Below are 26490 nucleotides of genomic sequence, written 5' to 3' on the forward strand. Positions count from 1 at the left end.
CAGAAAATAATACTTTAAATGTAAATAATCTAAGTATATGAATTAAGACAGAGATTGGCACAGTGGATATAAAAACATAAACCAACTATATGTTGTTCATAAGAAATTCACCTTAAACACCACATAGGTAGATTGAAAGTAAAAAGGATGGTTAATGTTATCTTGGTAACATTAATTTTTTTCAAAAGTATGATTGGCTATATGAATAGAAGATAACGTAGATCAACAGTCTTTTTAACTTAGAATGCTCCAGGAGGGCAGAATGAATAGATCCTTCCTGAATGAATCAATGAATGAATGACAGTCAAGTGGTACTAGCACATATAATGCAAAGGAAAAAAAAGAGAGCAATAAAGTGGGTATACTATATACAAAAATAAGTTCTAGATAGATAGAAAAAGGCTCCAGAGCTATATACAAACTAAATCTCTATTCACTAAAGACATTCTAAACATTCTAAATTATCTTACTAAAAGATAAGCAGCAAGGTCAGCCACAGTGGCTCATGCCTGTAATTCCAGCACTTTGGGAGACCAAGGCAGGTAGACTGCTTGAGCCCAGGAGCTCGAGACTAGCCTGGGCAACCTGACGAAACTCCACCTCTGCCAAAAATACAAAAAAATTAACCAGGCATGGTGGTATGTGCCTGTCACCCCAGCTGTCATACCTTTTTTTTTTTTTTTTTCCCTGAGACAGAGTTTCACCTCTTCACCCAGGCTGGAGTACAGTGGCACGATCTCTGCTCACTGCAACCTCCGCCTTCTGATTTCAAGCGATTCTCCTGCCTCAGCCTCCAGAGTAGCTGGGATTACAGGCGCCTGCCACCAGGTCCGGTTACTTTTCGTATTTTTAGTAGAGACAGGGTTTTACCATGTTGGCCAGGCTGGTCTCAAACTCCTGACCTCGTGACCCGCCCATCCTCAGCCTCCCAAAGTGCTGGGATTACAGACATGAGCCACTGTGCCCCGCCCCAGCTATCATACTTAAGAGACTGAGGTGGGAGGATCACCTAAGCCCAGAGGTCAAGGCTGCAGTGAGCTGTGATTGCGCAACTGCACTCCACCCTGGGTGACAGAGTGTGAGACTCTGTCTCAAAAACAAAAAAACAAAACACACACACACACACACACACAAAAGATAAGCAGCAAGGACTTAAACTGTGGCAAACTGAACCCATGCTTAAATCTCTGCTCCCTTGTGACACCTACCAAATGGCCACAAAAAGAGTAAAAAGTACAAAAGCACAAAGATGAAAAGAAAAAGAAACAATAACAGACAAGAGATGGCAGTAAAACTGTAGAAGATGCAAAGTGCACACATGAGTAGTAACTGACTTAGCAGAGGAGAAGATACCAAAACTATCTGTAAAAGACGAAGACAAGAAGCAAAAACACTTAAAAAAGACTTCAAGAATAGAGGAATCGGGTACCACTGAAGTTATGAGTAGGGATAAGGAACAAAAACCAGGAGGATTAATTGCAAATGGGTTTAGGGAACAGTTAGATTTCCAGTGTCCCATCTCCCACATGGACCTCTAGCTGCGTATCCTCCTCCACTCCTGAAGAAGATGAGCAGTTTACTTTTTGGAGAAATTAAAATGGAAAGAGAAAATAAGTTGTTGGATTGATAAGAGCAGAATTAAGTGAAAGTCTGTATGCTGAGTGGTGAGACACTCCCCTCATCCCCAATCCTTTTCCCCCACCCAAAGGAAAAAAAGAGCAATAAAGAGCATACATTATATACAAAAATAAGTTCAAGATAAATAGAAAAAGGCTACAGAGCTATGTACAAATTAAATCTCTATTCACTAAAGACATTCTAAACATTCTAAATTATCTCACAGCCAACACCTATAGCCTCAAGTCAAGTGGTTGGAAGATTTCTCATTGGAGAAACTCAGTGAGAAGAATTATAAATATGGAGTTACGAAAGTCCTTAAATGAAGAGGTTCCCTCCCAATTCCTCTCAAATGAAGCCACCAGTTAACTAGTCCCATCCATTCACACACATCTAACAAACGGCTTTTCATGGCTTCCTTTCAAGTATAAAAAAACATTCAAAGAACAGTAGACATTTTAAGAAAGTGTCTAACATAAGTGACAGACACCTTGGCAGGAACTGATACCTATCTCTCAAATCCATTCTGGCTTTTTATCTTGGTAAAAGAACTAAACATGTGCATGGGCAGGGGGTGGTGACTCACGTCTGTAATCTCAGCACTTTGGGAGGCCGAGGCAGGAGGACAGCTTGAAGTCAGGAGTTTAAGACCAGCCTGAGCAACAAAGTGAGACCCCGTCTCTATGGAACATTTAAAAATTAGCCAGGCGTGGTGGTGCGCACCTGTAGTCCTAGAACCTGGAACGTTGGGGACAGGAGGATCAATCACTTGAATCTAGGAGTTTGAGGCTGCAGTAAGCTGTGATCACACCGCTGCACTCCAGAATGAGTGACAGAGTGACACTACACCTCTTAAAAGAAAAGAAAGAAAAAAACCTGTACATGGCTGTTCGGCAACATTACATTTCCCAGCCCCTTCTGGGTTAGGCACCGGTATATGTTTAAATTATTACCAGCAGAACCTAAACAGAAGTGATGTGTGACATTTACAGCCCAGAGCCTTCAAGAGAATGAAACTGGGTCAGGCACAGTGGCTCACGCCTGTAATCTCAACACTTTTGGAGAAAAAATCTAATACTAAAAAGAAGAACAACAACAACGCATTTAGTTTTTTGTTTTTTTTTTTTTGAGAGGGAGTTTTACTCCTGTTACCCAGGCTGGAGTGCAATGGCACAATCTCAGCTTACTGCAACCTCTGCCTCCTGGGTTCAAGCGATTCTCCTGCCTCAGCCTCCTGAGTAGCTGGGATTACAGGTATTCACCACCATGCTCAGCTAATTTTTGTATTTTTAGTAGAGATGGGTTTTCGCCATGTTGGCCAGGCTGGTCTCGAACTCCTGACCTCAGGTGATCCGCCTGCTTCGGCCTCCCAAAGTGCTGGCATTACAGGCGTGAGCCACCACACCCAGCCCAATGAAGCATTTGGAAGTTAAAAATATGGCATCAGAAACAAAAATCCAATGGAGAGATTGTAAGATAACAGTTAAGGAATGTCCCCAAAGCATAGAACAAAAGGAGAAAAAGAAAAAGATTGGGAGGCTGAAATTATCAAATAATACAAGAAAATTTACCCAGAATTGAAAAACGAAGTTACTGGATTAAAATTGTCTAATAATGTCTAGAACAATGATTGTAAACAAATATAATCCCTTTCCAAGGATAACCCTCCTGAAACTTATGACTATTATGAAGAGAAGATGCTAAAAGTTACCCAAAAAATAAATAAAAGAGATCACATACAATGAATCTAGGAGAAGAATGGAAAAAATGGCAAAAGCATTCTCAACAACATAAGACGGTGGAGTGGCCGGGCACGTGGATCACGGCTGTAATCCCAGCACTCTGGGAGGATGAGGCGAGTGGACTGCTTATTAAGTCCAGCAGTTCAAGACCAGCCTGGGCAACATAGTGAAACCCCGTCCCTAATAAAAATATAAAAAACTAGCCAGGCGTGGTGGTGAGCGCCTGTACAGGAGGCCGAGGTGGGAAATAACCTGAGCCTGGGAGGTCAAGGCTTCAGTGAGCCAAGAACGCGCCACTGCACTCTAGCCTGGACAACCAGAGTGAAACTCTGTCTCAAAAAAAACAAAAAAACAAAAACAAAACAAAACAAAAAAACGGCCAGGAGTAGTGGCTCATGTCTGTAATGCCAGCTACTCGGGAGGCTGAAGCAGGAGAATCACTTGAACCTGAGAGGTGGAGGTTGTAGTAAGCTAAGATCGCACCACTGCACTCCAGCCTGGTTGACAGAGCAAGAAAGACAATGGAGCAAAGGTTTATTGTGAAATAAAACTATTTCCAATCTTTAATTTCATCCTCAAGTAAACAATTAAAAAAGTACCAAGATAGAGGAAAGGCATTTTATAGATCAAGTGTCTCAAAGCATGCGCTTCAACAAAATGAGATAGAGAAGAAAACATGTGGTCCAAAAAGAAAGGGTATCCAACATAGAAGAGACAGGAGTCCCAGGAGGAGGGCAAAATGATAGGAAGACAGCTGTGTCAGAAGACCTAGGTATAGATGACAGCTACAGACAAAGAGCTCCAGGTACCCATGGACAAAAACCAAAATTAACAGGAAATCCAATATTTTTGTGCATGTGAATTTGAGAGGCTGTATGAAATGTAGAAAAACCTAGCTAGAGACTCAAGGAAAAACAAAGCAAATATGAAGAAAAATAAAGCAATTGTTAACTTTGGGTGGGAACAGGAAAAAAAACATAGTACATTTTTTGTCTTACCATTAAACAATTTTCCAGGCCGGGAACAGTGGCTCACACCTGTAATCCCAGCACTTTGGGAGGCCTAGGCAGGAGGATCACTTCAGCCCAGGAGTTTGAGGCCAGCCTGGGCAACATAGTGAGACCTCATCTTTAGAAAAAAAAAAATTATCCAGGCATAGTGGTGTGCCTGTGGTCCTCCTTACTAGAAAGGCTGAGATGGGAGGATCACTTGAGCCCAGGAATGCGAGGCTGCAGTGAGCCATGATCCTATCACTGCACTCCAGCCTGGGTGACAGAGTGAGACCCTGTCTCAAAAAACCCCAGATAACAAAACAACACCCCACACAACTGTCCACAGTCATATTAGTGTAAACAATGAATTCAGGTCTTTCAAAAAATTGTAATATATCTACACTAGAAACATGAGGAGAAGATACATACACTAGATGACATCTAAAGTAGATAGAAGTAAGCATATAACTTAGAAATATAAAAAATAAAACACAGCTAAAAGATTAAAAACTGTTGGCTCTGAGAACAGGCCTAATAGATGATAAAAAGAACTGCTTTATAAGACTTGTGCTTTATATTATTACCTTTTATATTAAACGAAATGCTTACTATGATTTTTAAAGTCAAATTATTTTAAAAGAAGGCAAAGAGACAAACTGGGAAACATATTTCCAACACATGTAAGAGTTTAAGAATTAAAGTCCATAATATATTGAGTTCCTACAAACACTATTAACAAAGAGCCCAACAGAAACAGTCAAAGGATATAAAAACGTAAGTCACAGAGGAAGTACAAATAGCCAATAAACATATGAAAAGATGTGTAATCTGGTTATCAATCAGGGAAATGCAAATAAAAACACCAGTGATGTCATTTTTTATCCAGAACATTTGAAAGATTAACAATATCCAGTATTAGGCTGCGGAGAAATAGGATTTTTACATAGTTGGTTGACTGGCTATCATTTCAGAAGAGACTTTGTAAGTATTTATTGCCATTTAAAATATACCTATTCTGAATTGAAAGTACTCAAACATGTACACAAGAACATGTGTAAAAGGATCTACTATAGCTCCACCATTCAAAAGGATAATGGCAAAAGAAATTATAGTCTGCATTCATAACAATCGGACATATAGAACTATAAAATGAATAAGGTCTATCTCTATGTACTGACAAGGAAATGCTTTCAAGACATACTGCTAATGGAGAACTACAAACCACTGCTCAGTGAAATAAAAGAGGATACAAACAAATGGAAGAACATACCGCACTCATGGATAGGAAGAATCCAATATCATTAGAAAATGGCCATACTGTCCAAAAGGTTATTTATAGATTCAATGCCATCCCCATCAAGCTACCAATGAGTTTCTTCACAGAATTGGAAAAAACTGCTTTAAAGTTCATATGGAACAAAGACCCGCATCTCAAGACAATCCTAAGTCAAAAGAACAAAGCTGGAGGCATCCACGGCTACCTGACTTCAAACTATACTACAAGGCTACAGTAACCAAAACAGCATGGTACTGAATTTACCAAAAGAAAACAAGAGATATACACCAATGGAACAGAACAGAGTCCTCAGAAATAATACCACACATCTACAGCCATCTGATCTTTGACAAACCTGAGAGAAACAAGAAATGGGAAAAGGATTCCCTATTTAATAAATAGTGCTGGGAAAATTGGCTAGCCATAAGTAGAAAGCTGAAACTGGATCCTTTCAACACTCCTTATATGAAAATTAATTCAAGATGGATTAGAGACTTAAATGTTAGACCTAATACCATAAAACCCTAGGAAAACCTAGGTATTGAGTACCATTCAGGACATAGGCATGGGCAAAGACTTCATGTCACAAAACACCAAAAGCAAGCAGCAAAAGCCAAAATTGACAAATGGGATCTCATTAAACTAAAGAGCTTCTGCACCAGCAAAAAGAAACTACCATCAAGAGTGAACAGGCAACCCTACAGAATGGGAGAAAAGTTTTGCAATCTACTCATCTGACAAAGGGCTAATATCCAAACCTACAAAGAACTCAAAACAGAATTTACAAAAGAAAAACAAACAACCCATCAAAAAATTGGGCAAAGAAGGATATGAACAGACATTTCTCAAAAGAAGACATTCAGACAGCCAACGACGTGAAAACAAATAACCACTGTATCAGAAATGCAAATCAAAACCACAATGAGATACCATCTCACACCGGGATTAGAATGGCGATCGTTAAAAGTCAGGAAACAACAGGTGCTGGAGAGGATGTGTGGAGAAATAGGGACACTTTTACACTGTTGGTGGGATTGTAAACTAGTTCAACCATTATGGAAAACGGTATGGCGTTCCTCAAAGGATCTAGAACTAGATGTACCATATGACCCAGCCATCCATTACTTTGGGGATATACCCAAGGATTATAAATCATGCTGCTATAAGACACATGCACCGCATTATGCTTTATTCGCACTATTCTAATAGCAAAGACGGAATCAGCAAATGTCCATCAGTGACAGACTGGATTAAGAAAATGTGGCACATATACACCATGGAATACTATGCAGCCATAAAAGGATGAGTTTATTGTCCTTTGTAGGGACATGGATGCAGCTAAGAATATCGATGTAGCAAACTATCCCGCAAGAACAGAAACCAAACACCGCTGTGTTCTCACTCACATAGAAGGCGGGAACTGAACAATGAGATCCCACTTGGACTGGAAGAACATCACACGAGGGGCCTATCTTAGGGGAGGGGAAGGGAGGAGTTGCATTGGGAGTTATACCCTGATGTAAATGACGAGTTGATGGGTGCAGCACAGCAACATGGCACAAGTATACATATGTAACAAACCTGCACATTATGCACATGTACCCTAGAACTTAAAGTATAATAATAAAAAATTAATAAAAAAAAAATACACACACACACACACACACACACACTGCAGGACAATATATGTATGGTATGTTCCCATACAAGTCAAAAAAACCAGTAGATAAATGTGTAACTGCCATTTAATGTTGATTGAGAGGACATATATCAAACTATTGACAATGGTTATTTCAGGAAAAGAAGAAGAGAACCGAGGAGTAAAGTACATATTCTTTCACACGATTTGACTTTTTTGCAAGTAAACTTTCATTATTATTTACGTAATTTAAAATATTTTAAATAAACCAAAGTAGCACAATACAGTAAAGAAAACATAAGAGACAGTGAAACATTAAACATAAGGAAATCCTATATGATGCACAATCAAGGTGACAGGTTAATTATGTCTAATTTTGCTTAAATATTGAATACACTTTTAAAATATGATATAACAAATAGTGAATTCCAGTTAATAGCAATGACCAATTATTTTTGAGAAGGCCACAGTAGAGCACTGAACCAAACTCAGTCATTTTCACTTTGAATTGTTGTTTCCACCTCTATGTATTATCACAACTATTATTTATTTTCCTGTCAGTACTTTAAGGCTCCTGTTCACAGGCCATAATCTCATCTAAAACAACAAACAGATCCTGCTACCTTTCAGTTAGCACATACCTAATAATCTTTACACTTCCCCTAATTTTCTCCACACTATACTTGCCCAAATAACAGAGCCCTTCTTTAGGGTTTTATGGTAATTAGAACTTTTCTCACTGTTCTTGTTGGATCATATTACAGCACATATTCCAGATACCCTAGAGGACACATAAGAAGTGAAAAAGTTTAAACCAACTAAAGAATAGAAACCAAAGTGTGATTAACTTTCATCCTGACCTTCTTTGCCCACTGAAGCCTCTAAATTGAGAATTACTCTAGGAAAGCATATCAAAAATTAGCCTTAGACTAGCCATATGCAGAAGACTGAAACTGGACCCCTCACCTTTGACCATATACAAAAATCAACTCAAGATGGATTAAAGGCTTAAATGTGAAATCTAAAAGTATAAAAACCCTACAAGAAGACCTAGGAAATACCATTCTAGACAACAGCCCAGGCAAGGACTTCATGACTAAGTCAAAAAGCAACTGCAGACCCGGCGCAGTGACTCACTACTGTAATCACAGCACTTTGGGAAGCTGAGGCAGGCAGATCACCTGAGGTCAGGAGTTCAAGACCAGCCTGGCCAACATGGTGAAACCCTGACTCTACTAAAAATACAAAAAGAATTAGCTGGGCATGGTGGCAGACGCCTCTAACCCCAGCTAATTGGAAGGCTGAGGCAGGAGAATCACTTGAACCCAGGAAGCAGAGGTTGCAGTGAGCTGAATCGCGCCAATGCACTCCAGCCTGGGCAACAAGAGTGAAAACTCTGTCCCAAAAAAAAAAAAAAAAAAAAGCAACTGTAACACAAACAAAAATTGAGAAGTGGGACCTAATTAAAGAGCTTCTGCACAGCAAAAAAAATTTCAATAAACAAAAAACCTACAGAATGACAGAAAATATCTGCAAACCATGCATCCGACAAAGGTCTAATATCCAGAATCTATAAGGAACTCAAACAATTGAAGAAGCAAAAAACAATCAACCCTATTAAAAAATGGGCAAAGGACATGAACAGACACTTCTCAAAAGAAGACATATACATGGCCAGCAAACATATGAAAAATGCTCATTATCACGGATCATCCAGGCAATGCAAATCAAAACCCAAAGAGATACCATCTCACACCAGTCTGAATGGCTATTAAAATGTTGCAAACAACAGATGCTCGTAAGGTTGCAGAGGAAAGGGAACGCTTGTACACTGTTGGTGGGAATGTAAATTAGTTTAGCCACTGTGGAAAGCAGTCTGGAGATTTCTCAAAGAACTTAAAACAGAACTACCATTCAACTTAGCAATCCGATTACTGGGAATATGCCCAAAGGAATATACATTATTCTCTCATAAAGACACATGCATATGTATGTTCATTGCAGCACTATTCACAATAGCAAAGACATGGAATCAACCTAGGTGCCCATGAATGGTGGACTGGATAAAGAAAATGGGGTACATACACACCATGGGATACTATGCAGCTATTAAAATAATGAGGTCATGGCCTTTGCTGCAACATGGATGGAGCTGGGGGCCATCGTCCTAAGTGAATTAATGAAGAAACAGAAAAACCAAATACTGCATGTCCTCAATTATAAGTGGAAGCTAAATACTGAGTACATATGACACAAAGAAGGGAACAACAGACACTGGGGCCTATTTGAGGGTGGAGGGTGGGAGGAGAATGAAGATTGGGAAACCACCTTTCAGGTATTATGCTGATTACTTGGGTGACAAAATTATCTGTACAATAAACCCCCATGATACTCCATTTACCCACGTAACAAACTTGCACGTGTACCCCTGAACCTAAAAGCTGGAAATAAAAAAATAGGAAGAAAACACAAATTAAGAGACACAAATAAATGAGAGTTTTAAAAAGGAGACATAAATTAAAAAGGAGACATAAATCAAATAGCTAAACATTTAGCTATTTGAAAAAAATAACTTACAATTCCCTAACAACATATGATGTTTCCTTTTTTTTTGAGACGGAGTCTCACTTTGTCGCCCAGGCTGGAGTGCAGGGGCGTGATCTCGGCTCACTGCAAGCTCCGCCTCCCGGGTTCACGCCGTTCTCCTGCCTCAGGACTGCAGGCGCCCCCCACCACGCCTGGCTAATTTTTTGTATTTTTTAGTAGAGACAGGGTTTCACTGTGTTAGCCAGGATGGTCTCAATCTCCTGACCTCGTGATCCGCCCACCTTGGCCTCCCAAAGTGCTGGGATTACAGGCATGAGCCACCATGCCTGGCTCATATGATGTTTTCATATGCCATCCTTATATGTTCTTTGGTAAGGTGAACAGATATTTTGCCATTTTATTTTTATTTATTTATTTATTTATTCATTTATTTTTGAGATAGAGTCGTGCTCTGTCACCCAGGCTGGAGTGCAGTGGCGCGATCTCCACCTCCCAGGTTCGAGCAATGTATGTTCATTGCAACACTGTTCACAATAGCAAAGCAATTAGCATGCCTCAGCCTCCCAAGTAGCTGGGATTACAGGCCCCGCCATCACGCCTGGCTAATTATTGCATTTTCAGTAGAGGCCAGGTTTCGCCATTTTGGCCAGGCTGGTCTCAAACTCCTTATCTGAGGTGATCTGCCCACCTCGGCCTCTCAAAGTGCTGGGATTTCAGGCATGAGCCACCGCACTCAGCCCATTTTATTTTTATTTATTTATTTTTGAGATGGAGTCTTGCTCTGTTACCTAGACTGGAGTGCAGTGGTGAGATCGCAGCTCACTGCAACCTCCCTGTCCTGAGTTCAAGAGATTCTCAGACCTCAGCGTCCTGAGTAGTTGGGATTACAGGCGTGCACCACCAAGCCTGGCTAACTTTTGTATTTTTAGAGATTTTTAGAGGACATGGGGTTTCACCATGTTGGCCAGTCTGTTCTCAAACTCCTAACCTCAAGTGATCCACCTACCTCGGCCTCCTAAAGTGCTGGGATTACAGGCATGAGCCACTGCACCCAGCCATATTTTGCATTTTATTTTATTTTATTTTTATCTTATTTTATTTTATTTGAGACGGAGTTTCACTCTTGTTGCCCAGGCTGGAGTACAATGGTGCAATCTCAGCTGACCACAGCCTCCGCCTCCCGGCTTCAAGTGATTCTCCTGCTTCAGCCTCCCAAGTAGCTGGAATTACAGGCATGCGCCACCACACCCGGCTAATTTTGTATTTTTAGTAGAGATAGGGTTTCACCATGTTGGCCAGGCTGGTCTTGAACTCGTGACCTCAGGTGATACACCTGCCTCGGCCTCCCAAAGTTCTGGGATTACAGGTGTGAGCCACCATACCCAGCCAAGAATTTTTAAAATGTATTTTCTATACCTGTCTTTTGTCACAGATATGTGTTTTGCAAATATTTTCTCCTACTCTGTGGCTTGTCTTTTTATATTTTAACAGTGTCTTTCACAGTGCAAACGTCTTATTTTTAATATAGTTCAACTTACCACTTTCTTCTTTCATGGATCATGCTTTTTTTTTTTTTTTTTTTTTTTTTTTGAGACGGAGTCTTGCTCTGCCGCCCAGGCTGGAGTACAGTGGCCGGATCTCAGCTCACTGCAAGCTCCGCCTCCCGGGTTCACGCCATTCTCCTGCCTCAGCCTCCCGAGTAGTTGAGACTACAGGCGCCCGCCACCGCGCCCGGCTAGTTTTTTGTATTTTTTAGTAGAGACAGGGTTTCACCGTATTCGCCAGGATGGTCTCGATCTTCTGACCTCGTGATCCGCCCGTCTCGGCCTCCCAAAGTGCTGGGATTACAGGCTTGAGCCACCGCGCCCGGCCTGGATCATGCTTTTATGTTGTATGAAAGAACAATCCCCTCAACAAATCCCCTCTCCCCCATAAAAACTAGCCTTAGAAACACTCTGTTACTGGGTAAGCATAAATGTGATTAAATTTAGTTAAAATCAAAGTAGAGGCTAAAATAAAAATGGATCATTAACAATCCAACATATAAACTAGTGCCAAGTCTAAGTGAGAACAATTCCATCTAATAGCGCTTGTAAATCTCCATGAAGGCAAAGCACAAAGGACTAACAAGCTCTTAAAATAGAAACAGAAAAAAAAGCTATTCTCAATTGGAAAAATAATTTATATGCATTAAGTGGCAAAACAACAAACCTTAATTTTTTATATAATGGAAAAACACCACACTGCGAACTAAACTGTAAACACATGACATGTCACTTTGTCATTTTCAATATTATGTTCCAACACTACTAAAAACAAAACAAAACATCCTTCCACAAAAGAATCCAAATAAATCTTCATAAAGCTAATTATTAGTAGGGAAAGAAAGGTATTTCATTCATTTCAACATTTAAGTATAGGAAATATAAAAGAAAGTTATTGAATTGTTGAGGTGTCAGGTTACAACGCCAGTTTCTCAAAGTACAAGTTTCTAAGTGTGCACCCAGGGCAGTGATCAAAGTGAGAGTTTCCATAGTCCTTTCCTGTTTTTACTTCAGATAACAATGCCTTAAGGAGCTGAAAATGAGTTACCTACCACCTCCTTTTCCAGCCCTGAAATATCAATAATACGAAGTGTCATGTGGATAGTTGTCACATTTATCTCCCCAACATGACCAAAAAAAACATGTTTCTCTCCTTTTTTAGAAATTAAATTTTCTCAGAAACCAGGTCAAATTTAAGATAAATTCCGTTGGAGTTTGATCACATTTTGATGCACTTAAGTGTTTCACTGCTGATGACAATATACTATGAGTTCGTGCTTTCCTAACACCCTACTCGGTGGTTCCCAGATAATACATACTATCCTTATTAATATTTTAAGATTTAAAATGTTCCAGTATAAAGTAAAATTTCGAAAAATAAAATGTTACAGTATACAATGGAAAACAGTTACAGAAGCAAACCCCCTCACAATATTGTTGCTGTAGAAACAGGGGTGATGATGATGATGATGCTTTACTTGTTTAACCTCACTTACTCCTCACACCAATCTTGTATAATGAGTCCTATTATTATTCCCATCATTTTAGAGATGAAGGAAGTGAGGCTTGGGGAGATCAAGTCTGTGACTTACTCTGGATCTTGAGTCTAAAACCACTATGCTTCACTGACTCTCCTGAATAAAGTCACATTATTATACCTCAATACTGGTTTTTTTAATTCTTTCTTTCTTTCTTTCTTTTTTTTGAGACAGAGTTTCGCTCTGTCACCCAGGCTGGAGTACCGCGGCACAATCTTGGCTCACTGCAACCCCTACCTCCTGGGTTCAAGTGATTCTCTTGCCTCAGCCTCCCAAGTGGCTATGATTACAGGCATGAGCCACTGTGCCCGGCCTAATACTGGGTTTTTAAATCAGGTTTTTAACCATGAGGACTTGGAACAACCAAGTTTCTTCAAATAATGAAATCTAAACATGTTGTAAGAGTAAACCAAATCTTTCATTAAATCAGATATTATTTTACAGAAGAGGATACTGAGGCTCAGGAGCTTAAATAATTTCCTCAAAGGCAAATGGCTAAAATGGACAGAGCTGGTACTCAGGTTTGCACAACTAAAAAGGCGTTGGTGTTTTTACCTTACCCTGATACTTTCCAGAACACAGAAACCATACTTTAAGCAACACACAGGTTATGTAATACATGAAACACAGTATTCTATATTATTGCAGGTATAATATGAATATACAGGCCAGGCACGGTGGCTCACGCCTGTAATCCCAGCACTTTGGGAGACCAAGGTGGGCAGATCACTTGAGGTCAGGAGTTTGAGACCAGCCCGGCCAACACTGCAAAACCCTGTCTCTACTAAAAAATACAAAAATTAGCTGGGTGTGGTGGTGCATGCCTCTAATCCCAGCTACTCGGGAGGCTGAGGCATGAGAACTGCTTGAACCCGGGAGGTGGAGGTTGCAGTGAGCTGAGATAGCGCCACTGCACTCCAGTCTGGGCGACAGAGAGAGATTCTATCTCAAAAAGCAAAAACAATATGAACATACAAAATATTAAGAATTTGCTAAAAGAATCTGTAAGTCTCTAAAGTTTTCCTATAAAAAGTAACACTTTATGTTAATTATTTACATATAAGACTAAATATTTCTGATACTTAAGCTTCCGTTCCACCTATTAATCCAACAAATAAAAGATTATCAAAAATTAAGATATTACAATGATACCATAACATTATGAAGGTTAAAATATGGACTACATTTTCCTAAGACTTATTTAGGCTTTTCCAACTTCTAGCTAATCTTAGCCTAAAAGCAAACGAATCTTTTCTCTTTTTTTTTTTGTTTTTTGAGATGAAGTTTCACTCTTGTTGCCCAGGCTGGAGTGCAATAGCACAATTTTGGCTCACTGCAACCTCCGCCTCCCAGGTTCAAACAATTCTCCTGCCTCAATCTCCTGAGTAGCTGGGATTACAGGCATGTGCCATTACACCTGGCTGATTTTGCATTTTTAGTAGAGACGGGGTTTCACCATGGTGGTCAGGCTGATCTCGATCTCCTGATCTCAGGTGATCCACCGGCCTCAGCCTCCCCAAAGTGCTGGGAATATAGGCGTGAGCTGCGCCCAGCCATGAATCTTTTCCAATTCAAAATACGTCTATAAACTCAATTAAAATGTTTAACTGATGACAACATGGGTATCATAAAAAATAAATAGCATAGTAATACTGTTTTTCTTTTGCTTTAGGAAGAGGTAACATCTCCAAAAAATACCCAGTAAAGTAGATGACATTCTGTTGCCAGTTCAAAGCGTCTGTATTATGTGGGCAAAGACTTCCAAAGCCTACTAAGGTTTTTGCTTTGAGTGGCTCATACAAGTTCCTTGTAGCTCATTAATGCAATGGTTTTATGACTAAAGGACACCAGCGTGAGACTTTAAGAGTTGCAATGTTCTCCAAATTTTAAGTATAATCTCATACGCCTTATGTAATTTCTTGAAGATTCACCAAGTAATATCCTGTGTAGCAATTAGAAAACTGGTATCATTTGTAGTTCTCAGTCCTTTTATGTCATAGGAATTCATGCTGGATTTTTGCCATATAGTTTTACTTCTTCATTTTCCTTATCGAATATCTAAGTGAAATTCTAACATCTTTTTTAAAAAACCTTGTCACATTTATTTTAGTACACCATGAAGATATCCACAAAAGGTTTTAAAATTCATGTAAGTATCTACACTCCAAAAGTAAGTATCTGGCAGAAATAAACTCAATACATTTTATAACCCCCTGAAATTAACATATACCTGCTTCATTGTTAATTGGGAACTCCCACAGTTTCCCCTCTTTTGTCCACTGGATCAGCTCTTCAAACCCATTCTGAAGGAATTGTCCATCTACTGTGGCTAACTGCTTAGCAAATTCCACATCCCACAGTGAAGGTGATGCGTCTGTACAACAAAGACATTTTAAATAAGAACAAGTCAATGTAAGTGTCTTTTTTAAAAAGTTACAACCAATCTTGAATTGATCATGTATTTTTCAGACCCTGACACTCATAATTAAATAGTATATAATAAAAAGTTACTGAGAGATAACTGCAAAAATTATATTAAAAATTGTAACTACAATAATGGCAAGCTTAGCTTTTGTTTTACAATGCCAGGTAATCACTGCCCCCTCTACTGGAAAGAAAAAATAAATTTGTGTTTTGTTTAAGGGTATTTTTATGAATGTGAATGTTTTTTGTAGAATATGTGACTTTGATTTTTAAAGTCTAGCCTGTTATCTTTAGTCTATCAAAATTAGTTACAAATGTACTACTGTTAACAACTAAAGAAGTTATATTAACAGAATAACAAAACTGATAATGAATACTGATTACTTCCTCTGTGCTTAAATGCATTGATTTTATGCATTAGTGCATGTAATTCTCACAACCAACCCTATGAGTAACGTATTATCATGTTGGCTAATTACCACTATCATAATACATGTTTCAATAACTTATTTACTTCTGAAACTTCAGATCTTTTGAAAATGAGCCCTATTCCCACCAGTTACTGCTGCTAGGAACATAAAATGGTACAACCACCTTAGAAAACAGTTTGATGGCTTCTTAAAAAGTTAAAAATATATCTATTATTCAACATAGTAGTTTCATCCCTGGATATTCACCCAAGAGATAATACATGTCCACACAAAGACTTGTACACAAAAGTTAATGGCAGCTTTCTTTGTAATAGCCAAATGTGGGCTGTAATTTGGGAAACAACCCAAATGTCCACTAACAGGTGAACAGGTACAAAAATGTGAAACATCCACACAACTGTATACTACTCAGTAATAAAAATGCGTTACTAGTACATATAACAGCATATGGATGAATCGCAAATCATTATGCTGAGTCAAAGAAGCCAAATGCAAAGGAGTACATACTATGCGATTTCAGTTATGTATAGTTCTAAAAGATACAAACTAATCTATTGTAACAGAAAGCAGATCAAAGGTTGCCTACGTACTGTGTGTGGGCGTGTGTGTCTGCGTTTACTGCAAAAGGACACGAGGAAACTTTGTAGGTTCATGAAAATGTTCAGAATTATAACTGATATTTTCATGGATGTATACATTTGTTAAAATTAGTCAAGTTATATACTTTAAATATATGCAGTTTGTTGCACACAAATTATACCTTAATGAAGTTGTAAAAAGAAAATGAATATCAGTATCCCTTGGCTACCTTTTTTCCTATATTTTTATTCTTTAGTTATTTTTACCAATATCTTCTATCTTTCTTATTTTTTTCTGTGTGATATCACTTTTTTTTTTTTTTTTTTTTTTTGAGGCGGAGTCTGGCTCTGGCACCCAGGCTGGAGTGCAGTGACCAGAATAAGCTCACTGCAAAACTCCGCCTCGGGTTTTGCGCCCATTCTCCTGCCTCAGCCTCCCGAGTAGCTGGGACTACAGGGCGCCGCCACCTCGCCCGGCTAGTTTTGTATTCTTTAGTAGAGGCGATTGTTTCACCATGTTAAGCCAGGATGGTCGATCTTCTGACCTGCATTGATCCGCCCGCCTCGGCCTCCCAAAGTGCTGGGATTACAGGCTTGAGCCACCGCGCCCGGCCAATATCACTTTTTAAAATAAATGAGGATCGTATAGTTTGGTAATGTACTTTTTTCACAATTAATCCCCTACTACTGAATATTTTGATCATTTATATATTTTCTCTTTTAAATACTATAGTGACAAATGTCCTTGTATTCTGTGCATATCTGTAATATTCCCTCAGAACAAATTCCTAGGAACACAATTTCTGGTTTAGAGGCATAGACTGCATATGATCTATCCTCTAGCTTACCTCTTTATCCACTTTTGCCAAGCCCCACTAAAGCATATCAACAAATAGCTCCATTACTCTTCTACCTGGGTAAGCCTTATTTTATCTATTTTGCTTCTTCTGAATCTATTTCTATAAGTCTTTATGTGCAGAAATGTGTGTAGAGGTATTTTGGCCTAGATCATCTAATACTGGGAAACAATCAGTTGTTAGCCTCCACTAGCCACATTTACAGAGCAATCACACCAGTAAAATAACTTAATTGTCTCAGTTATCTTTTACTTGGTGGTCACTGACTGACCTACGTTTTTTCCATCATCATTAGGATCATCACTATATTTTTACACTTGCTAATATTTGTAAGCATTTATTAAATATGCACTATGTTCCAGGCACTGTGCCTGACACTTTTCTCAGATTACCTCACTTAATCTTTGAGATGTATGTAGCAACCCTCATTTTATAGGTGGGGAAAGGTTAGTGCGGCAGAATCTGAATTGGAATCCAGTTCTACACAACACCAACACTCTTTCTGTTAAACTATACTGCCTGTGGACTCTAGGATAACCAGTAGGGCCTACGACTATATCCTTTGTAGCAGTGGTAAGAACTTAGTGGGGAACAAGACATGGGAATCATGGAACAGAATAACTCATTCAATCAGTCAATTAAAAAATTACTGAATGCCAACTATATTTCCAGCATTATTTCAGGTGGTGGGAAAACAACAGTGAACAATTGCTAAATTTTACGTTTCCACATTTTGCTATTCTTGTATTTAATTGGGAACAAACACCATTCTTTAGACTCATGCAAGTATAGCATATTCACACAGTACCTTCATTAAAGTAAATTATTACATAAATTTGTGTGCTATTGTCCTCACTAGAGTATAATCATTTGATACTGTTTTATCAAATACATAAAACTTTGGTGCTACCTTGCCAACTAACTTCAGTTTTAGAAATAAGATTTTTTCATTTTAAAAAGTAAGCTGGTTCCTTCAAGAATCTCAAGAATCTTCACCTGTCTCTCTTGGCTGGACAATAGCAGCTGCCCTGACAACCAATTTCTTCCTTTTTTTTTTTTCTTTTTGAGACAGAATTTTGCTCGTCACACAGGCTGGACAGGCAATCTTGGCTCACTGCAACCTCTGCCTCCTGGGTGCAAGTGATTCTCCTGCCTCAACCACCCGAGTAGCTGGGATTACAGGCACCCAACACCGTGTCCAGCTAATTTTTGTATTTTTAGAGAGAGGGGGTTTCACCATGTTGGCCAGGCTGGTATCGAACGCCTGACCTCAGGTGACCCACCCACCTTGGCCTTCCAAAGTGCTGGGATTACAGGCGTGAGCCACTGTGCCCTGCCAACAAATTTCTTTCTGATGCATGCTTAACCATTTGAGCAGGGGAGAGGCGATTCCTCGTCCCTATGCATTTTGCATTTCCTTTTCATCATACACAAGATAATGCAGTTTTTGTAATACAAGAAGGGGGTCGTTCTTTCAGCTTCACCTTCAGTTCAAATGAACAAACACTGAATTAACTTCTTTCCTCTATAGATACATATTTTACAGTACAGTTTGTTCAAAAAAGAATTTAAGATTTAAGATAACTAGTTCCTATTATCTGTAAGCCACATGAGTAGGTATACATGAATGAGATCCAGCCCCTAATAGTCTATTAAATAGAGGGAAAATCAAAAGTTCATATAAGTAGCTGTAGAAACATTAAATGAGCCCTTGGAGGCCCGCCTAGGAACTTATCTATCATATACAACGTTCTTTTTTTTTCCCCTTCGAGACGGAGTTTCACTCTGATTCTTAGGAAGGAGTGTTATAGCACAATCATAGCTTACTGCAGCCTCGAATTCTGGGCTCCAGTGATCCTGTCACTTCAACTTCCCAAGTTACTAGGATTATAGGCATGCACCACCACGCTTGGATAATTTTTTTCTATTTTTTAGAGAAACGGGCTCAATATGTTGCCCAGGCTGGTCTTGAACTCCTAGTCGCAAGCCATCCTGTTGTCTCAGCCTCCCAGGTTCATATACAACATTATTTCTACCAAGATCCAAAAAACTAACTTCTTTTTTTTAGAAATGCTCATCACTTACATGCTACAGACCATTTGTATTAAGTTTCTTCATTTATTTTACTAGTAAACTAAATGTAATGTTAAGCAAGAGGACACTCTTATTTCTCTTTTAGACTTAAAATGGCAAATTTCTTACCCAAAGAAAACACTATAGGTCTGTTAAATATATTCCTTGAATGTTCTTCCCATCTCCGGAACAATCACTAAGTCACTTCAGGAAGTTATTTTGTACTATCTCCTCTTCTAAGCTGCCTAAGGGCAGGAACCAGTATATCTTTATGTAATAGCATAGATACACACTGTAAATGGTAGTTGATTATTAATGTTCTAACCCAAATTAGTAGCTAATCTGGACCTCTGGATTTGGTAATTGGTAGTACTTTACCTCCCACTGTCTCAAAGAATGCAACATTTCAAGGGGGAAACCTGACCAAAACTAGCAGTGTTGGCAACTGTAGTGTGATGTGTCCCCCACCAGGTTACTTAAGAGTGTTATGCATGTTGCTTGGATCCTAAAGCCTGGGCAGGGAGCCAAGGCCATGGTGCCTAGCTGAGAAGCAGGTGTCCCTGAGAACCCAAACATCCCTGGGCATACCTGGGAACATATCAGGTAACACTGTCATCGCACACACAGAGTAGGCAAACAGTCAGAACATTAGCTGAAAGGCAGCTTAGAAATGGGAGACAGGGTGACTCTAGCGCTGCTCAGGAATGTCCAGTATGTAAGTTCTAGTAAACTCATCTATTTGCCAAGCTGGACTTGCCCAAATTATACTTTGGTCTCTCAACTCCTTCCCAGCTTGGGGGGACGTTACAGTCCCAAGTTTTCCTTATAACAACTGCCACATTCGTAAGCAGGATCCAGACCAATGACAGAATGGAATATTAAAATATCCAACTATTACACCATTAGAACACTAAGGACATCTTGGAAAGATGGAATTTTCTCCCCCGGAGAAAGAGTGTTATTCTTTTTTTTTTTTTTTTTTTTTTTAAGAGTGTTATTCTTAACAAACCTGTTTCAGGTGCTTCTTTAGTAACTGCTGTCATGTCAAAAATATTAAGTCTTTTCCCCGAGAATATGTTTTTCCTAAGTCTAAAAAAAGAAAATAACATTTTAATGAATATATTTTAAACTGTCAACAAAAATTATGAGAAAATACCTTAAGTGAAATATTCTATGTAGAAATTTAAAATAATTCCACTGACCCACATCAAAAATCTTAGCTAAATTGCCACATTTTTAGGACCGATAAACTAAAAACAGAAATGTGCACTTGAAGTTTTGCTTCATATACAACAAATCAGTTACAGCAATTTAATTTCCAAAATACCTAATTGAAAAGATTAGCTTAATTTGCCATAATTTTTATTTTTTCGCTCTTATATTAAGGTTTTAAAAACTCCATGTTGTGAAAAACTATAAAACTATGCTAAAATAGAAGCTGTTAAAGTCAACATTTGTCTTTAAGGGCAGAAAACACTGCAATGTTTAATTATAAATTATAATTATAAAAGATTGCATTGGTAAATCACAACATTCACTTTCATAAAGCAATCATTCTGCATTTTAAAATAATTATTAACTTTCTTTACGTGACTATTTTTAATTAACTATTGAAATTAATATCAGAGAGTTAATAGGTAACATTTTCTTTTTTTTTTTTTTTTAGACGGAGTCTCGCTCTGTCGCCCAGGCTGGAGTGCAGTGGCCCGATCTCGGCTCACTGCAAGCTCCACCTCCCGGGTTCACGCCATTCTCCCGCCTCAGCCTCCGAGTAGCTGGGACTACAGGCGCCCGCCACCACGCCCGGCTAGTTTTTTGTATTTTTAGTAGAGACGGGGTTTCACCATGTTAGCCAGGATGGTCTCGATCTCCTGACCTCGTGATCCACCCGCCTCGGCCTCCCAAAGTGCTGGGATTACAGGCTTGAGCCACCGCGCCCGGCCAATAGGTAACATTTTCTTACACACTTGATAATCAACTGCTTTATGCATCAATTCACATATTTACTTGAATAAATTTACTGGCAGATTAAAATCCAGTTTATAAACTGGAGGGTTGGCCAGGTGAGGTGGCTCACGCCTGTAGTCCCAGCACTTTCGGAGGCCGAGGCAGGTGGATTACCTGAGGTCAGGAGTTTGAGACCAGGCTGGCCAATATGGTGAAACCCCGTCTCTACTAAAAATACAAAAAAAATCAGCCAGGTGTGATGGCAGGTGCCTGTAATCTCTGCTACTTGAGAGGCTAAGGCAGGAGAATCCCTTGAACCCAGGAGGCAGAGGTTGCAGTGGGCCGAGATTGTGCCACTGCACTCCAGGCTGGGCGATAAGAGTGAGACTCCATCTCAAAGAAAAATAAAAAATAATAAAATAAACTGGAAGGTTAGTTTTAAAAATAATTTTGAATTCTTGTTTTTTTAATAAACTAAATTACTTCTCTCTACTAAATACAAATAACTGGAAAAAATGCAAATACCATATGAACGTTAAATAATGTGATCTCAAATCATAAAATCTTCCATCTAGTAGTTCCAAGTTATTTGTAAACAAAGGATTTTATGCTCCAGAACTCTCTTCAGTGCCTTGCATTCTTCCCCCTCAACCACACGTCTGGTAAACAGGATGGTGGATTAAAGCAAGTCAGAGCAGGGGGCGAATGCCTTGGTAAAGTATTGAATTTCAAAAGAGGAATGTACTACAAAGAGAGGGAATGGACATTTGCTGATCACCTACCATGTACCAAATACTTCACACGTGTTTCTTTTCTATTCCTTAAGAAAGTCATTTAAGCCAGGTTTCACTTTCAGCATTTTATAGCTGGGGAAACAGGCTGATAGAGGCTATAAAAGGTGCCCCTGTCACAGAATTAGTCAGTGGCAGTGCCAACATTCTGAGGCAGGCCAGTGTGAACTATCAATCTCCAACAGAAGAAGTCAGTCCAGGCCTGGGCTGTCTGGGTTGATACCCCAGATCCTGCCCCAGTCACAGCAGGGTGAACAACTCGGCATCTCATCATTGCTTCCCCTTACTCACCTCTAGCTGGCTTGTTAACACATTGAAGGCACAGAAACCCCTTTCCTACTTTAGTTTCTAAGTTTTAAAATATTAAATATCAAATCTAATATTAAAAATCAAATTATAATATACCATCCTAATGTAGTTGCACAGAATCGTTTAAGATGAATGATTCAGTTAAATATTCTCGAGGATTAACTGATTCAGTTAAATATTCTTTTTTTTTTTTTTTTTTTTTTTTTTTTTTTTTTTTTTTTTTTTTTGAGACGGAGTCTCGCTCTGTCACCCAGGCTGGAGTTCAGTGGCCGGATCTCAGCTCACTGCAAGCTCCGCCTCCCGGGTTTAGGCCATTCTCCTGCCTCAGCCTCCCGAGTAGCTGGGACTACAGGCGCCGGCCACCGCGCCCGGCTAGTTTTTTTTTTGTATTTTTTAGTAGAGACGGGGTTTCACCGCGTTAGCCAGGATGGTCTCGATCTCCTGACCTCGTGATCCGCCCGTCTCGGCCTCCCAAAGTGCTGGGATTACAGGCTTGAGCCACCGCGCCCGGCCTAAATATTCTTAAGTAAAACTCCAAGTACACCTTCTCCTGTATTCAATAACATGTAACAGATACTAAATCACTTTAAATTAGTAATTCAAATAATCTTCCAAAGTCACCATAACCTCTTGAACTTCCTGTGTTAACTGCTGACCACCTTTTCCAACTTTCCTGTATAAATTAGTAATTTAACACCTGGAAGGAGTTAACTCAAGTTCCTGATTTTACTTAAAACAAATCCACAGAATACACAATGCATTGAAAACACTCCAATTGTGAGCATATCCTGCTATAAAGACAAGTTAATTTTTGTCAGACCATGCCAAATATCTGGTTCCTCCTTCCCATCTATCACTTTCAGGGTTTAAAGAAGAAAAAGAACATAAACGTTATGCAAATACAGAACAACTTTAAATTCTAAAATAACTATGTAAGGCATAGCTCAGCATCTTTAAGAACTTCAAATCAGTAAATTCAAGTGGCCACAAATAATCTACCATTTTAAAGTATTATATAAACTTTTTTCCTCTCGCCTTTCCTTCTTTTTGTTGATAATGGGTTATTTCTCTAAACTATGCCAACAGATAAGCATGTATTGAGATATAAAGGCTATATGAATACACAGTATTAGACACATATTTAAAATGAAAAATAATGTTTCTCACAAAATACTTATTTGCTCAGAATTCAGTCAGCTCCTCTTATTCTAAAATCAAAGGACCCCTATTCATTGTGGGTAGATGTGAAGCATGGCCCATTTTGATTTCAGGTATGGAAAACCACAGGACTGGCTAAATCCAGCACATGGTTCCCTCTCTAGGAAGTGGTATACAGAGAGTAAGAACACAGATGTAAATGCATTCATAATGTTCAAATATCCAACAGCAATAATAAACACACATAATAAGATAAATCTACAGTGAAGGTAAAAACAAACTACACAAACAAAACCCAGCAGATTACAAAGCCTGATACCTTTTTCTAAGATCAGTGGTCTTCTGCTGGTCAGGAGAACTGTCATAGCCATCATCAAATTGAATCTGATGCTCCGGTCTTGAACGAACTCTAGCTGCAGAACGTCTGGCAACTTTCATATCTGATACTATGTTACTGAAACTGAAATAATAAAAAGGTCAAGTGTATTAGAAATCTTAGCTACAGAACAATAATAAACTTCCTTAAACACGAGACTGAGATTGTTTAATTCTTATTTCATTTTTATGCACTAATTACATAGCATAAAAATGTTTAAATAAAAAATGTCACCTATTAACAGTCACATAACATGGAACATTACAATTTGTTTACTGTCATCTTTTAAAGATGTTCTTCAGAAATCTTCATTTAAAACGTGTCGTATGAAAAATTATTCAGAGAAAATGATAGGAAAGTAAAATCAGTATCTGTTATACCTATCACCTACATCCAATAACTAAATTAAAACCAAGAGTTAGCCATATTTATTTGTTGCTTTTTATTTGTTCAAACACAAATAAAATGAGTCACTGAACTAACAGTCCAGATATCTATGTCTTCCTTTTTTTTTTTTTTTTTTTTTGAGATGGAGTTTCGCTCTGTTGCCTAGGTTGGAGTGCAGTGGCGTGATCTCGGCTCACTGCAACCTCTGCCTCCCGGGTTCAAGCAATTCTCCTGCCTCAGCCTTCCGAGTAGCTGGGACTACAGGCACATGCCACGACGCCAGGCTAATTTTTTGTGTTTTTAGTAGAGACAGGGTTTCACTGTGTTAGCCAGGATGGTCTTGATCTCCTGACCTGGTGATCCACCTACCTCAGCCACTCACAGTGCTGGGATTACAGGCGTAAGCCAACACACCTGGCCTTTTTTTTTTTTTTTTTTTAAATTACAGTTTCTTGTCTCACTCTATCGCCCAGGCTGAAGTGCAGTAGTGAGATCATAGCTCAATGCAACTTCAAACCCTGAACTTAAGTGATCCTCCTGAGGCTGGGGGCAGTGGCTCATACGTGTAATCCCAGCACTTTGGGAGGCTGAGGCAGGTGGATCACAAGGTCAGGAGATCAAGACCATCCTGGCTAACACAGTGAAACCCCATCACTACTAAAAAATACAAAAAAATTAGCGGGCGTGGTGGGGAGTGCCTATAGTCTCAGTACTCGGGAGGCTGAGGCAGAAGAATAGCATGACCCTGGAAGGCAGAGCTTGTAGTGAGCCGAGATCGCGCCACTGCACTCCAGTCTGGGTGACAGAGCGAGACTATGTCTCAAAAAAAAAAAAAAAAGTGATCCTCCTGCCTCAGCCTCCAAAGTAGCTAGACTACAGGCACATGCCGCCATGCTCACCTAATTTTTTTATGTTTTGTAGAGATGGGGTCTTGCTTTTTTGCCCACGCTGGTCTCAAATTCCTGGCCTCAAGTGATCCTCTTGCCTTAGCCTCCCAAAGTGCTGGGATCATGGGCATGAGTCAGCACACATGGCCATTTCTTTTAATTTCTTGAAATAAATCTGGTATGCACACTGAGAACAACTGATTTAGATCACTCTCCAAAATGAGGCAGTGTTACTGCTTACTATACTTACTACTTACTATAATGTAGGCAGCAAGTAGTATAACATGGTATAAAACAATAATAGATGAAGAGAACGAGTGGAAAGATGTCAGATGAAATATAGAAGAGGAAAAAGAGAAGGAAACAGACCTGAAGATGATCATAAAACCGGCAAGGTATTTAACTGGAAGAAATTACTTTTCTCAGAGAAGCTACCTGTTATTTATTTTTAATAACATTACTGAATTTACCATTTCTTCTTTCATGGACAAGAAACTGTAACTTCCTAAAAGAAAACTTTATTCAATTGTTTTTTTAAAAACTATAATCACAATTAAGACATAAGTTTTTTAAAAAAGTTGAATTGCTAAAATTATGTGGTATATTTTATATACAAATTCCACTTACGTGGTATATATTATGTGTTTTACTCACTAGCCACATGAAAATGGCCCAGTTTGAGATATAAACATTACTGACTTAAGGGTTTGATTCACTCACCTAATTTTAGGTCGCTCTGCATCTCTCTGTGCCCTTGACTCTTCCTCATGCTGCTGGAGCTGCCTCAGCAGCTCTGACTTTGTTGTTTGCTTGTCAAAAGGGAGAGAATCTGCCACAGCAGATGCAGCTGCCACCAACTCAGGACTCAGGGGCTCAGTTCTGAAAAAGAAAATGAAAAGCAAATGAGAAAGAAAAAAAGAGAGATTGGCCAGGTGCGGTGGCTCATGCCTGTAATTCCAGCACTTTGGAAAGCTGAGGCAGACGGATCACTTGAAGTCAGGAGTTCGAGACCAGCCTGGCCAACATGGTGAAACCCCATTTCTACCAAAAATACAAAAATTAGCTGGGTGTGGTGGTACGTGCCTGTAGTGTCAGCTACTCAGGAGGCTGAGACAAGAGAATTGCTTGAACTGGGAGGTGGAGGTTGCAGTGAACCAAGATCACACCACTGCATTCTAGCCTGGGAGACAGAGTGAGACTCCATCTCAAAAACAAAACAAAACAAAACAAACAAAAAAGAGAAATTGCTTATTATGCCATTAGTTTAGTGAAAAGTAAAATGATTTTTGGAGAAAACTTTGGTGTTCAAAAAAGTATTCAATTCAATTTCTGACAAAGGCAAGAATTCTCAACCATTAGGTACCGGTTTTATATAAA

At 39.1% G+C, this 26490-nt stretch overlaps 1 protein-coding gene across 5 annotated transcripts in view; it reads right to left on the reverse strand.

The window, feature by feature from the left end:
- Positions 1 to 26490, reverse strand: part of MRPS31 (mitochondrial ribosomal protein S31) — a 56506-nt gene that overhangs the window by 18336 nt on the left and 11680 nt on the right. For 4 of the 5 annotated variants that reach the window (XR_004178671.1, XM_031655791.1, XM_031655790.1 and 1 more), the window contains 4 exons: positions 25834 to 25992; positions 23783 to 23923; positions 20268 to 20347; positions 15126 to 15269 (listed from right to left, as the gene is read on the reverse strand). Coding sequence is in view for 3 of the 5 variants with exons in the window: in XM_031655791.1 (XP_031511651.1) it covers positions 15126 to 15269; positions 20268 to 20347; positions 23783 to 23923; positions 25834 to 25992 (524 nt within the window). In the remaining 2 variants the exon portion in view is untranslated. Of the gene's footprint in view, positions 1 to 15125; positions 15270 to 19387; positions 19504 to 20267; positions 20348 to 23782; positions 23924 to 25833; positions 25993 to 26490 lie in introns of those variants that run through there. The other variant, XR_004178673.1, reaches the window with a different exon arrangement.

Source organism: Papio anubis, chromosome 15, assembly GCF_008728515.1.
Source record: "Papio anubis isolate 15944 chromosome 15, Panubis1.0, whole genome shotgun sequence".
In the NCBI taxonomy this organism is placed as follows: Eukaryota; Metazoa; Chordata; class Mammalia; order Primates; family Cercopithecidae; genus Papio; species Papio anubis.